The sequence below is a fragment of the Geotrypetes seraphini genome, chromosome 8, assembly GCF_902459505.1.
Source record: "Geotrypetes seraphini chromosome 8, aGeoSer1.1, whole genome shotgun sequence".
NCBI classification, from domain to species: domain Eukaryota; kingdom Metazoa; phylum Chordata; class Amphibia; order Gymnophiona; family Dermophiidae; genus Geotrypetes; species Geotrypetes seraphini.
This window is the reverse complement of record NC_047091.1, coordinates 113,131,713-113,144,810: the sequence shown is the minus strand read 5'-3', so window position 1 is coordinate 113,144,810 and position 13,098 is coordinate 113,131,713. Positions and strand designations below refer to the sequence as shown.

Genomic DNA, 13,098 nt, shown 5'->3' with positions numbered 1-13,098 from the left:
GAACATTGCTGTAGATCAGGGGTGTCCAAGTCGGTCCTCGAGGCCGCAATCCAGTCAGGTTTTCAGGATTTCCCCAATGAATATGCATGAAATCTATTTGCATACACTGACTGGATTGCGGCCCTCGAGGAGGGATTTTTGACACCCCTGCTGTAGCTGAACACATCTATCATTTTTTGGAAAAAAAGTTTTATTTTAAAGTTAATTTTAAAGGGTTTAAGAACAAGGCTTTTAATGTGAATATGTATAGGATATTCCATTATATGAAATTACATTCCTACAGTGAAAACAGTGTCTAGTTCAACTGACCCAGTAATAATGAAATAAAATACAGACATGGTATTCAACCCAATCAGGCATTGATGATATCTACAATAAATATACAGTAGATAGATCTGGATTGCAAGAAGGTAGTGTGTCCAAATCAGTCTTATGCATATTCATTACAGATATCTGAAAATCCAATTGACTGAGAAGGGTTAAGAACTCCACCTGTAGGGTAAAATTTGTAAAAACCAAAATCACATCATGGTTCTTCTTTTTTAATGTATGGTCAAAACAAAGACGGTTACCACTAATTAGTTTCATTTTGAGAGGTAATGGTTCTTTTCTTGCAATGTTATCCTCTATTTCAATGTATTGCTTACGCTGACCAACAGTTGTGGTTATTGTTGTTTGTCAATGTTTTAGAATCTATTTATTTGGATTTAGCGCACACCTTTTTTTCATTAGCGCATATGAATTACATTTAGCAGGTACACGTCCCTGTCGGGCTCACAATCTAATATTCTACCTGAAGCAAGTTACTTTGGAAGAAGGTAAAAGGAGCAGCAATGGGGTATGAACCGGGCTCCTATTAATTACAAACAGTCTTGTCCAGCACATTTCTTAAATAAAATAAATACTAATACAGTTAGCAACAAACGTATTTACTACGGCTGTCGTGTAACCCAGTTCAAGAGACCGAAGGGAGTTGCAAATGAATAATAAAGAGAGCCACGGAACAGGCCGAAAAGCTTTCAGGCATGAACAGAATTTGGAATCCTCAAGACATCGACCCAACAAACTTTCCAAAGTTAACTAAAAGAATACAAGAACAGTTAAAGCCGACCACCAAAAGACCTGCAGGACCCACACGTGCGGCGCCGTAAAACATAGGATTGAAGAGCTACTCTCGCGCGGCTTCTGACTCGGCCCTCCTTCTTCTCTCTGTGTGGGAGACTCGCGTCACCTTTTTTTCTCCTATTGGTCTAAATGCACGTCATTCATACCGCCACCACCCTCCCGGTTGGACGATGCCCTGCTGGCTTATCATTCCAGCTCCTCCTAGTTCATTCTCTTTTCTTCTTACTCTTTTTTTTTCTTCAAGCTGGTGGCCTTCCGCTGGAAAACATAGTCCCTCTCTCATCCCACCCCTATCCCCCCCCCCCTCCCGAATGGTTGCTTCACTCTGCAAACACGGGACGGGGACCGAGAGCCCACTTGGTTTTTATTTTGCCTACATTTACATCGCTTCATATTGTTTAGCTTCCTTTCAGACTGCTTCATGTAAGTGCTGGGCCCGAGAAGGAGTTTTTGGTAAAGACTGTGGTGGTCTGGAGGGACGGCTTGGATTATTTACCTCCCGGCAGCGGAGGGATCCCGCCGGGGAGTCCAAGTGACAATGTGGAGGGCTATGAACTGGTTACATTTGTAGCCGAGGGACGGCGAGAAGTTACAGAGTTTCCATGTGACCTGGAGTGGCGCGGGGGACTGAAGACGGTGTCCGACCGTAGCTCGCTGTTTATATAGACACCCACGTTTTTATTTTTCTATCAAGAGTTTTTTTTGGATTTTTTTTTTTTAACCTATCTATCGCCGCCCGCTCCCGCATCCCACTGTGGTTGGGGAGAGGGGAGCGGGGGTCCCGTCGGCTGCCGAGCAGGACCCTTGCAGAAAGAAGGAGAAGAGAGGCGCTTCCCGCCGCCGCTTTCATGCTCTCTTGTTTCCCTTTCGGTCCCCCCTCGTGATTTTTGCTTGGAGTGGCCGTGGGTGAGAGGGGGAGGGGCGGTGGATGCGTTCTGTCTGCAGAGGTAAATAGGCGGCCCGCGAGGGCTCTTCTGTTTGCTCTAGAGGCCTTTGTTGGGACGCGCTAGATTTGGGGGTGGGGAGTTGGGAAGGGGGGGGGGGCAAGTGCAGATTCCTTTTATTTCTGCACAAGAAAGTATACAGTTTCTCTTACCAGATTGTCATACTATTTCCCCCCCCCTCCTCCTCCTGTGGGAAGCTTAAGCCATGCTGCCCCTTTCTGGGGAGGGGGGCTGCAAACTTGATCTCTCGTTTGTGGCTGAAGAGGATGAAAGTTTTTCTGTTTATTCCTAAGTGTTGAAGTTTTTCAGGAAAATAAATGTCTAAGTGTGAAATAGTGCTCTTACTGTGCAGCTAATTATCTTTTTTTTTTGGGGGGGGGGAGGGGATACGATGTAGATAAAGAAGCCCGGGGAAAAGGAATAAGCAGCTGGTCTTGGCGACAGAGATGAACAATGAAGCTCCAAGTTTAAAGGGCTTCAAGTGAGGGGGGACCCTGAGGGGGTGAAAGGAAACTGATGGGCCTTTCAGTTCTTCTGTGTGTCCGGGATTCCTTTATGGAGGGTGGAACAGGGGGTATCTCTCAGATATTGATCTACAAAAGCGTGGATTGCTGCCTCTGCAATCGTTATACACTTTGCAAACTTGAGGGTTTGTTGAAGTTTCACTTGTGTGTCTCTCGGTTATTTTTCTGGCTTATGTTTAGAATTCGGAGAAATATTCCTGGGCCAGGCTTCCCAGAACATCTTTTTCTGTCTCTATTGTATTTTTTTTTTTTTGGGGGGGGAGGAGGAGTTGGTAATGATAGTAAGAAGCCTTTGTGGAAATGGAAGTAAGGTGCAGCTTGAATCTAGCAGAAAAGAAACAGTCTCAGGTTGGGAGGGGGGGTGTATGAGTAACATCTGCTGTGTGTTAACTCGGGTAGGGTTTTATCCGCTGGCACACAGCAGAAAAAAAAAAAAAACAACTGTGGTGAATAATTTCAAATCGAGAAATGGCACTCTTGCTTTAAAAGCGGCTTGCCCTACTGTTATATTAGGTGGTTCCTGGAGGGAGAGGAGTTATTAGTTTTGCAGGGGTTCTCATTTTCATTCCTCCCTTTGTACATGTTTTAAAAGCAGGATTGTATATAGCAAGCTTCTAACCCTTTCCCCACCCATCTAAAGTTGGACTATTTTTCATTTACTCTTTAATTACAAGAAAAGATCAGAAAGTTAACACTTAAACTTTCTGATTTGTCTTTTTTTTTTTTTTTTTTGCCAGAAAAAAATATTCTTTGCTTGGGGGTGGGGATGTCTTTGCATCTCTTTTTTTTCTCTCTCTCTCTTGTTTTGAGTGTTGCTTTTTAACCGTGCCTCCGGGGAGCCTGCTAGGAAGGTTGCTATTTCAGGACCCTAGTCAGGAAAAAAAAAACATGTTTTCAAAGTTGCTTTTAAACAAATAATTGCCGGATACATTGATGACATAAAAGGAGAGGTTAGTTCCTCCATTTTCCCCTCCTCTCCGGTTCATTTTGGCCAGCATGAAAAGATGATTGAAGATAAGGGGTGGGGTAGGGTGGGCTGCTGGTCTTAAATTGTTCACTTTTTCTTTGTTTAAACCTTTTCTCAGATTGTTAAACGCACCGATACATTTTACAATATTAATGTCTTGTGGACACGTGTGTGTGTGTGTGAAATCCTGTTGGGATGTTTCCTAAAACAAGTGCACATTTTGGCAAAGCCTGAAGTTTTGACAATGTTAATATTTAACTTACTAAAAAAAAATGGGAGTCCTTGGTCCACCTCTAGCTCCTCCCCTTTCAGTGGGCCCAGCGTCTTCATATTTCTTTTTCTCATAGATGGCCGCTCTTCCTTGACAGCCCTGTAGGTTGTGCTAGCTCTTGTAAATGAAATATCAATGTGTGTTAGTGAAGTAGAGGAAGGGAGAGTAAAGAAAACTAGTTCACCTTCACTACCCTACAGCAAAAGCCATAATAAGTTGTCTCTTGATGTATGTATGTGTTGAGGGGGGGGGGGGGGGTTGAGGTAGAAAAAAACTTGTAGCAGAGTACTTTTAAAAAAATGTAATGTGGATTTATCATTGATTAATTGGGCTTGAGCTGTTTGTTTTTGTTGTTTAAAGGCCAAACTAAGAGAGTCCTTTTCACTAAGGTCTTCTCCCTCTCCCCTCCCGTTCTGTTGTGTCTATAGGACTGCCACTGTTGAGTCTGTGGGACTATGAATCAGCAGCAGAGAATGACTGCAGCTGGGACTGACAAAGAACTCAGCGACCTGCTGGACTTCAGTATGGTAAGGCAAGCTCTCTTTGGGGCTTTTTATGAGGCAGTTGCCCGCATTTGTTTTCTGTTTTGCTCCCCTAGTGGTGGGAGGAGCCTTTGCTTGAAGTAAATCAAGTGGTGGCAGACTTCAGAGAACTTTGTGCTCTCCCTCTTCCAAGATGATACTGTGGCCCTTTAACTCGTGAAAGGAAAGGGGCTTTTACAACCGCTTCCTGTAAGATTTTAGGCTCATCTGGTGGATCTTTGTGAAAGGGATTACTGCAGATGAAATTTTTAAGTCAGTGTTTACTTAATTTGGCAAATAGACACTTGAAGTGGAGGAGCAGCCTAGTAGTTAGAACAGCAGGCTGGGAGCCAGAGAGGCCGGGGTTCAAATCCTACCTTGGATTTGGGCTAATTGCTCAACCCTCCATTGCTTCAGGGGCAACTTTATTAAGCTCTAACAGCTAAAAAAAAAAAAAAAAAAAGCCAAACATAAATATACAAGTTTCTTCATACCCTGAGAGCAAAGGGTGTTCCTCAAAAATATTAAAGGGATTGGAGGTGGAGTTGTAAGCATTCAGGAAAAGGGTTTAACTATCTTTATCCGAGTGCCCCTTTATAAACTTCTTGCAAGATTTAGAATAATGTATGTATGCGTTTTGTGTGTTTGAGGGAGTGTGTATCAAAATTTTGACACCTTGTTTAGAGGATGGCTTTCTATGCTGCAGCATAGATGTCTCGTTCTTTTCCACATATGTGGAAGAGAGACATTTTTTTTAGAACATAGAAAACAAGTCTGCTAATAGGCAAAACATCTACAATTTTAATAACAACTGCCAGAAATAATATGGGAATGTATAAAGGGGAGCCAGATCCTAGGACTGAGTGGATGTGTGTGCCTTTAATTCCCTTACTCTGCTTTAAATTTGTTTATTGAAATACAGTATACTTTTTGTTGCTTTGGAATGTGACTGCCTGTTTTCAAACTAAAACAAATCAATTTTGGCTCCAAAGAAGAGACAAAACTATTAACTCCTTGCAGGTGCTAGGAAAAGAATTGTCAGGAAGACTTTCTGGAGTTATCAATAGAAGTTTCAAAATGTCTGAATTCTTCATTTCTTTTTCTAAATTCTAAAAAACGGTTCTGTGGAGTCTTTTTAAGGTGAATTACTTTGGGTGATTAGGTGATAAGAATAAGGTTCCTTCTCAAAGTGCTTTCAAAATATTCGGTAACCTAATAAATGTATGGTATCTCTGCAGTTATTTAGTTGGGGGTTTCTTTTTGCAAGTTGTGTATTCCGAATTGCGTCAGAGAGCTCCCTTTTATGATTTTCTCCTCAGTGGAACTCTGTGCTTTAACCACCAGACCATAGCTTTTCCAAGATCAAAATAATAATATGAAAACTGGGGCAGGAGAGCTATGTTGTGATTTTTGGTTTTATCTGAGTGTTCTGAGGTCACTCTGTTTCATGTGTTCATTTTAAAAAGTTGGAACAAAAAATAAATGGACCTTGACACACACTATGATTTTTTAGACCTAAACTCTTCATCATGCTGAAACAGGCTGTGCACTCTAGTTTGCGCTTTTCTCTTTGAAGGTAGGAGAAAGTTAAAGCTTAATTTCTTTTACCAATTTTTCTATTCAGTTCAGTTTTCATGAAAAAACTTTTTTGATATTTGCTGTAAAACCTCATGCTTCCATGCTCTTTCCTATGATTTGGGTTTCTACCTGAATATGAGTGACACCAGAATCAAGCTAAGGGTTTACTTTAGTGAAATGCTTGCAAGAAATTTATTGAAAATGCTGAGCTAATGCAGGATCTCGTAGAACTCTCTGGTCACCTACAAGGGGATAAGGTTGCAGCTTGAAGCCTTGCTCTCCAGAATGATTCATATGTTAGTACTTTTATATACTGTCTGCAAGCCTGAAAATTAGCAGAGGTGTACATTCAGGTACAATAGTTTGTTGTTGTTGTTTTTCAGCTGTTTGTAGGATGCATTTTAGGGTGTAGATTAGTAGAATTCTTGTTGCGTTGTGAACAGTTCAGAATTTGTATTCCCAAATAGCATGTCCTTAACTGAGGCCAAAGTAATAAATTGCACTGTTAGTGCAATGGTTTACTTACCACTTAGGGCTCCTTTTACAAAGTGGTTTTAATGCACGCACCGGATTAGCACGCGCTAGCTGGAAATCTACCGCCTGCTCCAAAGGAGGCGGTAGCGGCTAGGGCGTGCAGCAATTTAGCGCGGCTTTGTAAAGGAGCCCTTAGGTCTGATTAATATTTTTGATGCAGAAAGTGTTTTGCTCCAAAAAAAAAAGCTGTTTTTAGAGCAGTGACCTAGTAATATGTTTGCATCAGAAGTAACTCTGTATGCAGCTCAGTAATTTACATTTTTAATGCATTTTTTCATTTCTCATGTAGTGGTAAATCCTAATACCTCTGGAGGTGGAGCTCAGTAGGAAGTCACTTGGAAGATTTAGAAAAAAAATCAGGGATCTCAAGTGGTGGATGTGAAAGGTCTTTTTCTACAAAAGAATCCCCTCTTGAGTTGAGAATGCACAAGTATGTTTGGGTATAGTTTTTGTCTGGGGAAGTCAAAGTAGGCCTGTCTTTCTCTTGCAAAGAAAAATTACTAGTGGACTTTTGGCTTTAACATCTTAAAAACAAATTAAAACAAACCAGGGAAAATGGAACAGTTAAAAAGAACCCCCCCTTTTCTGCTTTGAATTTTATTTAGCCTCAGTAACTGTTCGCAAAACTTGAGTTCTGGCAGCTAAGGGAAGACTGGCTGCACAGATGGGCTCCATAATGTCAATCGTCATGCCTTCCTTCCCCTCCACAAATACAATTAATGTGAAACAGAGACTAATGAAATTTTGGAAATGGAGACAATGCCCACCCCCTTCTACCCACAAAATTATTCAAAAGTTATTTTGAGTGAGGAAAGGGTGGTGAGTAAGCAAGATTAGAATATTTCTGTCTAGTTTTAACTTGTTTTTCACAGTGGCTACATTTTTTTCCCCCCAATTTATTGCACTTTTCTTAATTAATAAGCACAAATGTGTTTTCTTTGTAAATACTATTTAGTGGGATAGTAGCTTTCTGTGGGCTTCGTTTCACAAAGCTGTGCTATTGATTCCTGTGCGGCAAATGCAATGAAGCATTTGTCATGTGGGAATCGCTAGCGCAGCTTTGTAAAAGGAGCCCTGTGAGCTGTTTTATTTTAGTGCAGTGATTCTCATCCGTTCTTCAGGGCACATCTATCCAGTCTGGTTTTCAAGATATACACAGTGAATATGCATGAGAAATTTGGAGATGGTGCCTCAATTGTATTTCATGTATATTCATTATGAGTATCTTAAACAGACTGGGTTGAGAACTCCCCCCCTAGAGTGTCTTTGTTTGTTTTTAGCATCAGGTAAGTAATAGTTATTTTGTAATGATTTGGCGGAGAGGGATGTAAATTTGGCTGCATAAGAATGGCCATACTGGGTCAGACCAATGGTCTCTCTAGCCCAGTTTCCAACTGTGGCCAGTCCAGGTCATAAATACCTGGCAGAATCCCAAATAAGCAAGATTCCATTCTACTGTCCCCAGGTCAAGTGGCGGCTTTCCTCATTTCTATCTTAATTGCAGACAGTGGACTTTTTCTCCAGGAACTTATCCAACCCCTTTTTAAACCCAGATTTGCTAACTACTGTAGCCACATTCTCTGGCAACAGGGAAGCGGATACGTTTAATGTTGTGGAGTTCAAAATGACAGTCCAGGCCCAAAGCCTTTACTTCCCAGACAGATGATAGTTTAGGACAGCCATAATATAATAATACAGTAAATGATGGCAGGAAATGAGCAGCATCCAGTTTGTCAGGTTGGGATTATTGCGACCAGCATCAACTCCCCCACCCCCATGTCGTTTACTCAACTTTTCAATCCCCTGCATTTCAGGCCAACACTAAATCCAGTGCACATATCCCTTCAATGTCTTATTACCAAGTGCTCTAATAACTTATACATCTAACGAAGCTAGAATAGCCTTCATCCAAAGTCTCCAGCCTCCACATGCTCAAAGTTTTGTTTTGAATGTGATCATGCCAATAATCTGACCTTAGTGCCTTCTTGGAGCTTGATGCATAGAAACATAGAAATAGACGGCAGATAAGGGCCCACGGCCCATCTAGTCTGCCCACCTTAATGTCCCTTCCCTACCTTTGCCCTGTGAATAGATCCCATGTGCCGATCCCAGTCTTAGTCCGTAATGAGATGTGTACAGAGGACATTTGATGAAAAAGTGGTTACAGTACTCAGCAACTTTATTAGCAGATAATATTCTGCTTCTCATAATAGATATTTAGGAAATAGATTTGAGCATTTTTATAATGACTTGACATCATTCATTTTAGGTTTGGAGGAGAATTTAAGTTGCCGCATCAAAATATTTGTTTTGGAGTTCCAGTTTTTCAGGCGTGGTGAATATTTTTTTTGATGTGTGTTGGATTTAGCTCATACTCCTTTTGTTAGTTGTTCAAGGTAGGTTTATTTTAGGTATAGTAGGCATTTGCCCATCTCAAGAGCTCATAGACTACTTGAAACAATGGAGGGTTAAGTGACGCCCGAGATCACAAAGAACATCAATGGAAAGGTCTTCACTAAATATTTTTCTCAAAAATGCAAATGGAAGTGGAGGCGAGGACAGTTAAGTGAGTATGTGTGCGCTTTTGACTTCTAACTCTGCATCTCTGGAATCGTAGATAAGTACAGTAGATGATTTTAAATATTGAGGGGGAAAACATGGGAATGTTGACATGGTGAGCCAAGAAAATTGTGACATATAAAGTGATCCCTTAACTCCTATTTATCCTGTTTGTTTTGATAAGATTGTAAGCTCTGTTGGTCAGGGATTGACTCTTATGTGTTTAATGTACAGTGCTGAGTATGTCTAGCAGAGCTATAGAAATATTCCTAATAGTAGTAATAGGGAGTTGGAATTCTGACTGCCCACCTGCTTGTGTGAAAATGAATTTTTGTCTTCGCTATTTCATTTACAGGTGTGCACAAATCATACATCACAGAGTATCTGTGATATGCCAAACTCTTAATTTAAAAATATATGTTTAAGCAGGTTAGCTCATTACGTCGGCAGGTTTCCGGCATCAGGAGATAAGTTACAAATTGAAGTGGTAGTATGTAGTTTTGTTTTTATTAAAACCCATGTCATGGTTTATTAAGATAATCAAAATCTCTGGGGAATTTCTTTCTCTTTGGAAATCTGGAGGCTTTTTTTTCCTGTCCATTCACCCATATATTCTTGTAACAGGATGTTTGCCCTTGTTTTGCAAATGGTTATGCATAGAGTTTAAAGGGAAAGTGATGGTGAGAAGCAGTAGTTGTTTGTTTTTTCTGTTTGAGTAACGTCCCTTCTCCCCCCCCCCCATACCTTTGCACCGGATACTGAAATCAAAGTCATCTTGAGTCATGTAACAATACTGTCATAGGTTGTTATTAAATTGGTACCATAGTGGATAATCTGAGATCTTAATCAAAATAAGTCTCCCTCACCTTTTTTTATTTTTCTTTCAAAGAACCCACCCAGTTTTACTGTTGCAGAATCTATTTTGTGGATCAAATGTATTCAGTTTTTCTCCCTCCTTATGGCAAGGGGCATGGTCTGGATAAATTTGGGTGGGACTAAGGGGGATCCAAAATATGGACCTCCAACTCCCATCTCAGTTGACCTTTTTTACTTTCTATGTCTAAAAAGATGGATGTTTAGACATGATACAGGGTTCATCCAGGTTACCAAAAAGGTGCTCTGATTAAGGCATAGGCAAACTAGGTAAGTGCCCAGAAGAATTTAGGGGTGTGTGTGGATAGTATTCAGAGTTTAGCCCACTTAACCCCTCCAGTGCTCCCCCTTTCCCTGGTACAGAAGCTGTGGCAGGATACAGCCAATGAGAAGGCTATTCTAGGCCAGGAAGGAGAGACTTTGCTGCAAGTATTGTGAGGAAGCTGAGCTTTCCATAGGGTCTTTGGAGAGAATAGGTGGAACTAATGAGTGTTGCAAAGGAGTAGGACTGAAGAATTGGGGAAAGTGTGAAGGGTCTGCATTCAGCTGAGGAAAAGGACTGGCAGCAGATGCCAGAATTTTATATGATGGGCAGTCCTGGGGGTGGGGGTGCTGCCTGATTGAGCACATTAACAGTAGGACAGCACTAGAAAAGAGAGCTAGACACTGCATGCACTTATGTATATTTTTGTGTCCCTGGTGAGGGCAGCTTCATATAAATAAAGCTTCTCTTGGAAAATTTGGGCTGGAATGGAGACATTCAATGAAGGGAAACCTTCAGCCAAGGGAATTTACCCTGTTAACTATTAGTTGGGCAAATTCCTTTGAACACTGTCTTAACACTGCTTTCACTCTGCCTATATTGTTTCAGAAGCATCGAAAAAGCAAAATTGTTGCTTTTTCCATTCTCACTCTTTCAGGGCAGTCCACCCTTGGAATTTCTTGTTTATATCAGAGGCAATGGTGAATGAAAATAACTTGCTCAGCTTTCCTGGTTCTCAGCTCACTGCTGTATACCTGTCAAGTTACCCAGTTCCAGGAGGGAGACTGGCTAATCCTGTTTGAATTTGTATCCCAATTCAGTGTTCTATGTAGTCCTTGTTACCACCCTCATAGACAAAAGTGCGCGACGACAAAGGCGCAACGACAACCCAGCACAGACAACTAAGCGCAAGGCGGAAGCGCGCCAAAGAAAAACAGTATTTTAAGGGGCTTCTATGGGGGATGTTGGTGGGGAACCCCCCACTTTACTTAATAGAGATCACGCCGGCATTGTGGGAGGTTGTAACCCCCCTCATTTACTGGAAACTTAACTTTTTCCCTCATTTTTAGGGAAAAAGTGAAGTTTTCAGTATAATGTGCAGGGTAACAACCCCCCAAACCCCCCACAACGCTGGCGTGATCTCTGTTAAGTAAAGTGTGTGTGGGGGATTCCCCCCACACACACACACCCCGTCGGAGTCCTTTAAAATACTGTTTTTCTTCTGCGCGCTTCCGCCTTGCGCTCAGTTGTCTGCGCTGGGTTGTTGGCGCGCCTTTGTCGTCGCACGCTTTTGACCTGTCACTGTTACCACCAAGTGAAATCGGCAGTTAGGTCCCATAATGTACTAGGTCAGGGCTGCAGAAATCCAGGACTGACTCAGAATTTCCCTCATGGAACTAGATAACTTGGTAGTTCTCCAGCTGTAACCAAAGCATGTGCTTGCCTAGTCCCATGCTCACTCACAAATGATTATGGTGTTCAGCACTGTAGCGAGCTATGTGCGGGCAGTGCAGCCGCATAGGGTGCAAGGGAGGCAGGGGCTCAAATTGAGACCTGTCCATTTGCTTTCTTTGCTTGGATGTGACTTGGTGCGTGGGATAGGAGCCTAAGGAGGCATGTCGCACAGTCCTGATGCAATCATACCCACAGCTAGGCTATGCATTTTTCCCTGCTACTTTTGGAGAGGTGAAATGATGGTGGGGAGTGGTCCCTGGTAGGGGGTCCTACTACTACTATTTATCATTTCTGTAACACTGAAAGGCATACACAGCACTGTACATTCAACATGTAATTGACAGTCCCTGTTCAGAAGAGCTTACAGTCTAATTAGGACAGAGAGAACAAATGGAACAGATAAGGGTTGGGGAGTTTCTTGAAGAGAGAATGATAAGATGGATGTAGGTATTTTACAGTGAGTGAGAGTTAGGAGCTGAAGGCAGCCTCGAGAAAGTGGGCTTTTAGCTTGGATTTGAATTCTGCTGGAGACAGAGTTTGATGTTTTGACTCGGTCAGTCTGTTCCAGGCATACTGTGCAGCAAGATAGAAGGGACAGAGTCTGGAGTTGGCAGTAAAGGAGAAGGGTACAAATAAGAGAAACTTGCCCGATGAGCAGAGTTCATGGGAGGGAGCATAGGGGGAGATAAGTGAGGAGAGAGATTTGAGGGGCTGTAGAATGATTTGCACTTTTAAGTCAGTAAGGGGAGTTTGAACTATATTTGGAAATGGATGGGGAGCTAATGACATGACTTGAGAAGGATAACACGAGTATGGCGTCTGATGGAATATAAGCAGAATTTTGAATGGATTGAAGGAAGAAGAGATGGAGAGCGGAAGATCTGAGAGAAGCAGGATGCAGTAATGTAGGCGAGAGGTGATGAGTGTGGATAAGGATTTTGGTAGTGTGCTTGGAAAGGAGAGGTTGGATTTTGGTAATATTATAGAGGAAGAAGCGACAGGCATCAGCAGTTTATTGGATCTGAGCGGATAAGGAGAGCGAGGAGTCGGATGACTCTCTTAAGGTTGCGAGCTGACAAGACAGGGAGGATGAGTGTTGTCCACAGAAATAGAGAATGGGGAAAGGGAGAAGGTGGGTTTAGGTGGAAAGATGAGCTTGGTCTTCGCCATACTCAGTTTTAGATGGTGGTGAGACATCCAGATGGCAATGTTGGGCAGACAGGCTGAGACTTGGGCCTGGGTTCCTGTACAGTTATCTGATATGGAGTGGTATATCTGGCAGTCATTGGCATAAAAGTGACACTGAAAACCATGGGAAGAGATCAGTGCACCAAGGGAGAAAAGGAGACTACCCAAGACAGAGCCTTGAGGTACACTGACTGATAGTGGGATAGCAGTGGAGGAGGATCCACCATTGCATACACTGAAAGTGCGATAGGAGAGAGAACAGAGCCCTGGAATTCCAGTGAGAACAGCATATCGAGG

At 42.2% G+C, this 13,098-nt stretch overlaps 1 protein-coding gene across 6 annotated transcripts in view; it reads left to right on the top strand.

Annotated features, from left to right (window-relative positions):
• The first annotated feature begins 819 nt into the window (after positions 1-819).
• TCF3 (transcription factor 3) overlaps positions 820-13,098 on the top strand; it is a 288,408-nt gene continuing 276,129 nt past the window's right edge. For 2 of the 6 annotated variants that reach the window (XM_033954331.1, XM_033954330.1), the window contains exons 1-2: positions 1,565-2,072; positions 4,260-4,358. In XM_033954331.1, the coding sequence (XP_033810222.1) occupies positions 4,287-4,358 (72 nt within the window). In that variant the 5' untranslated portion in view covers positions 1,565-2,072; positions 4,260-4,286. The other 4 variants (XM_033954329.1, XM_033954325.1, XM_033954328.1 and 1 more) reach the window with 3 other exon arrangements.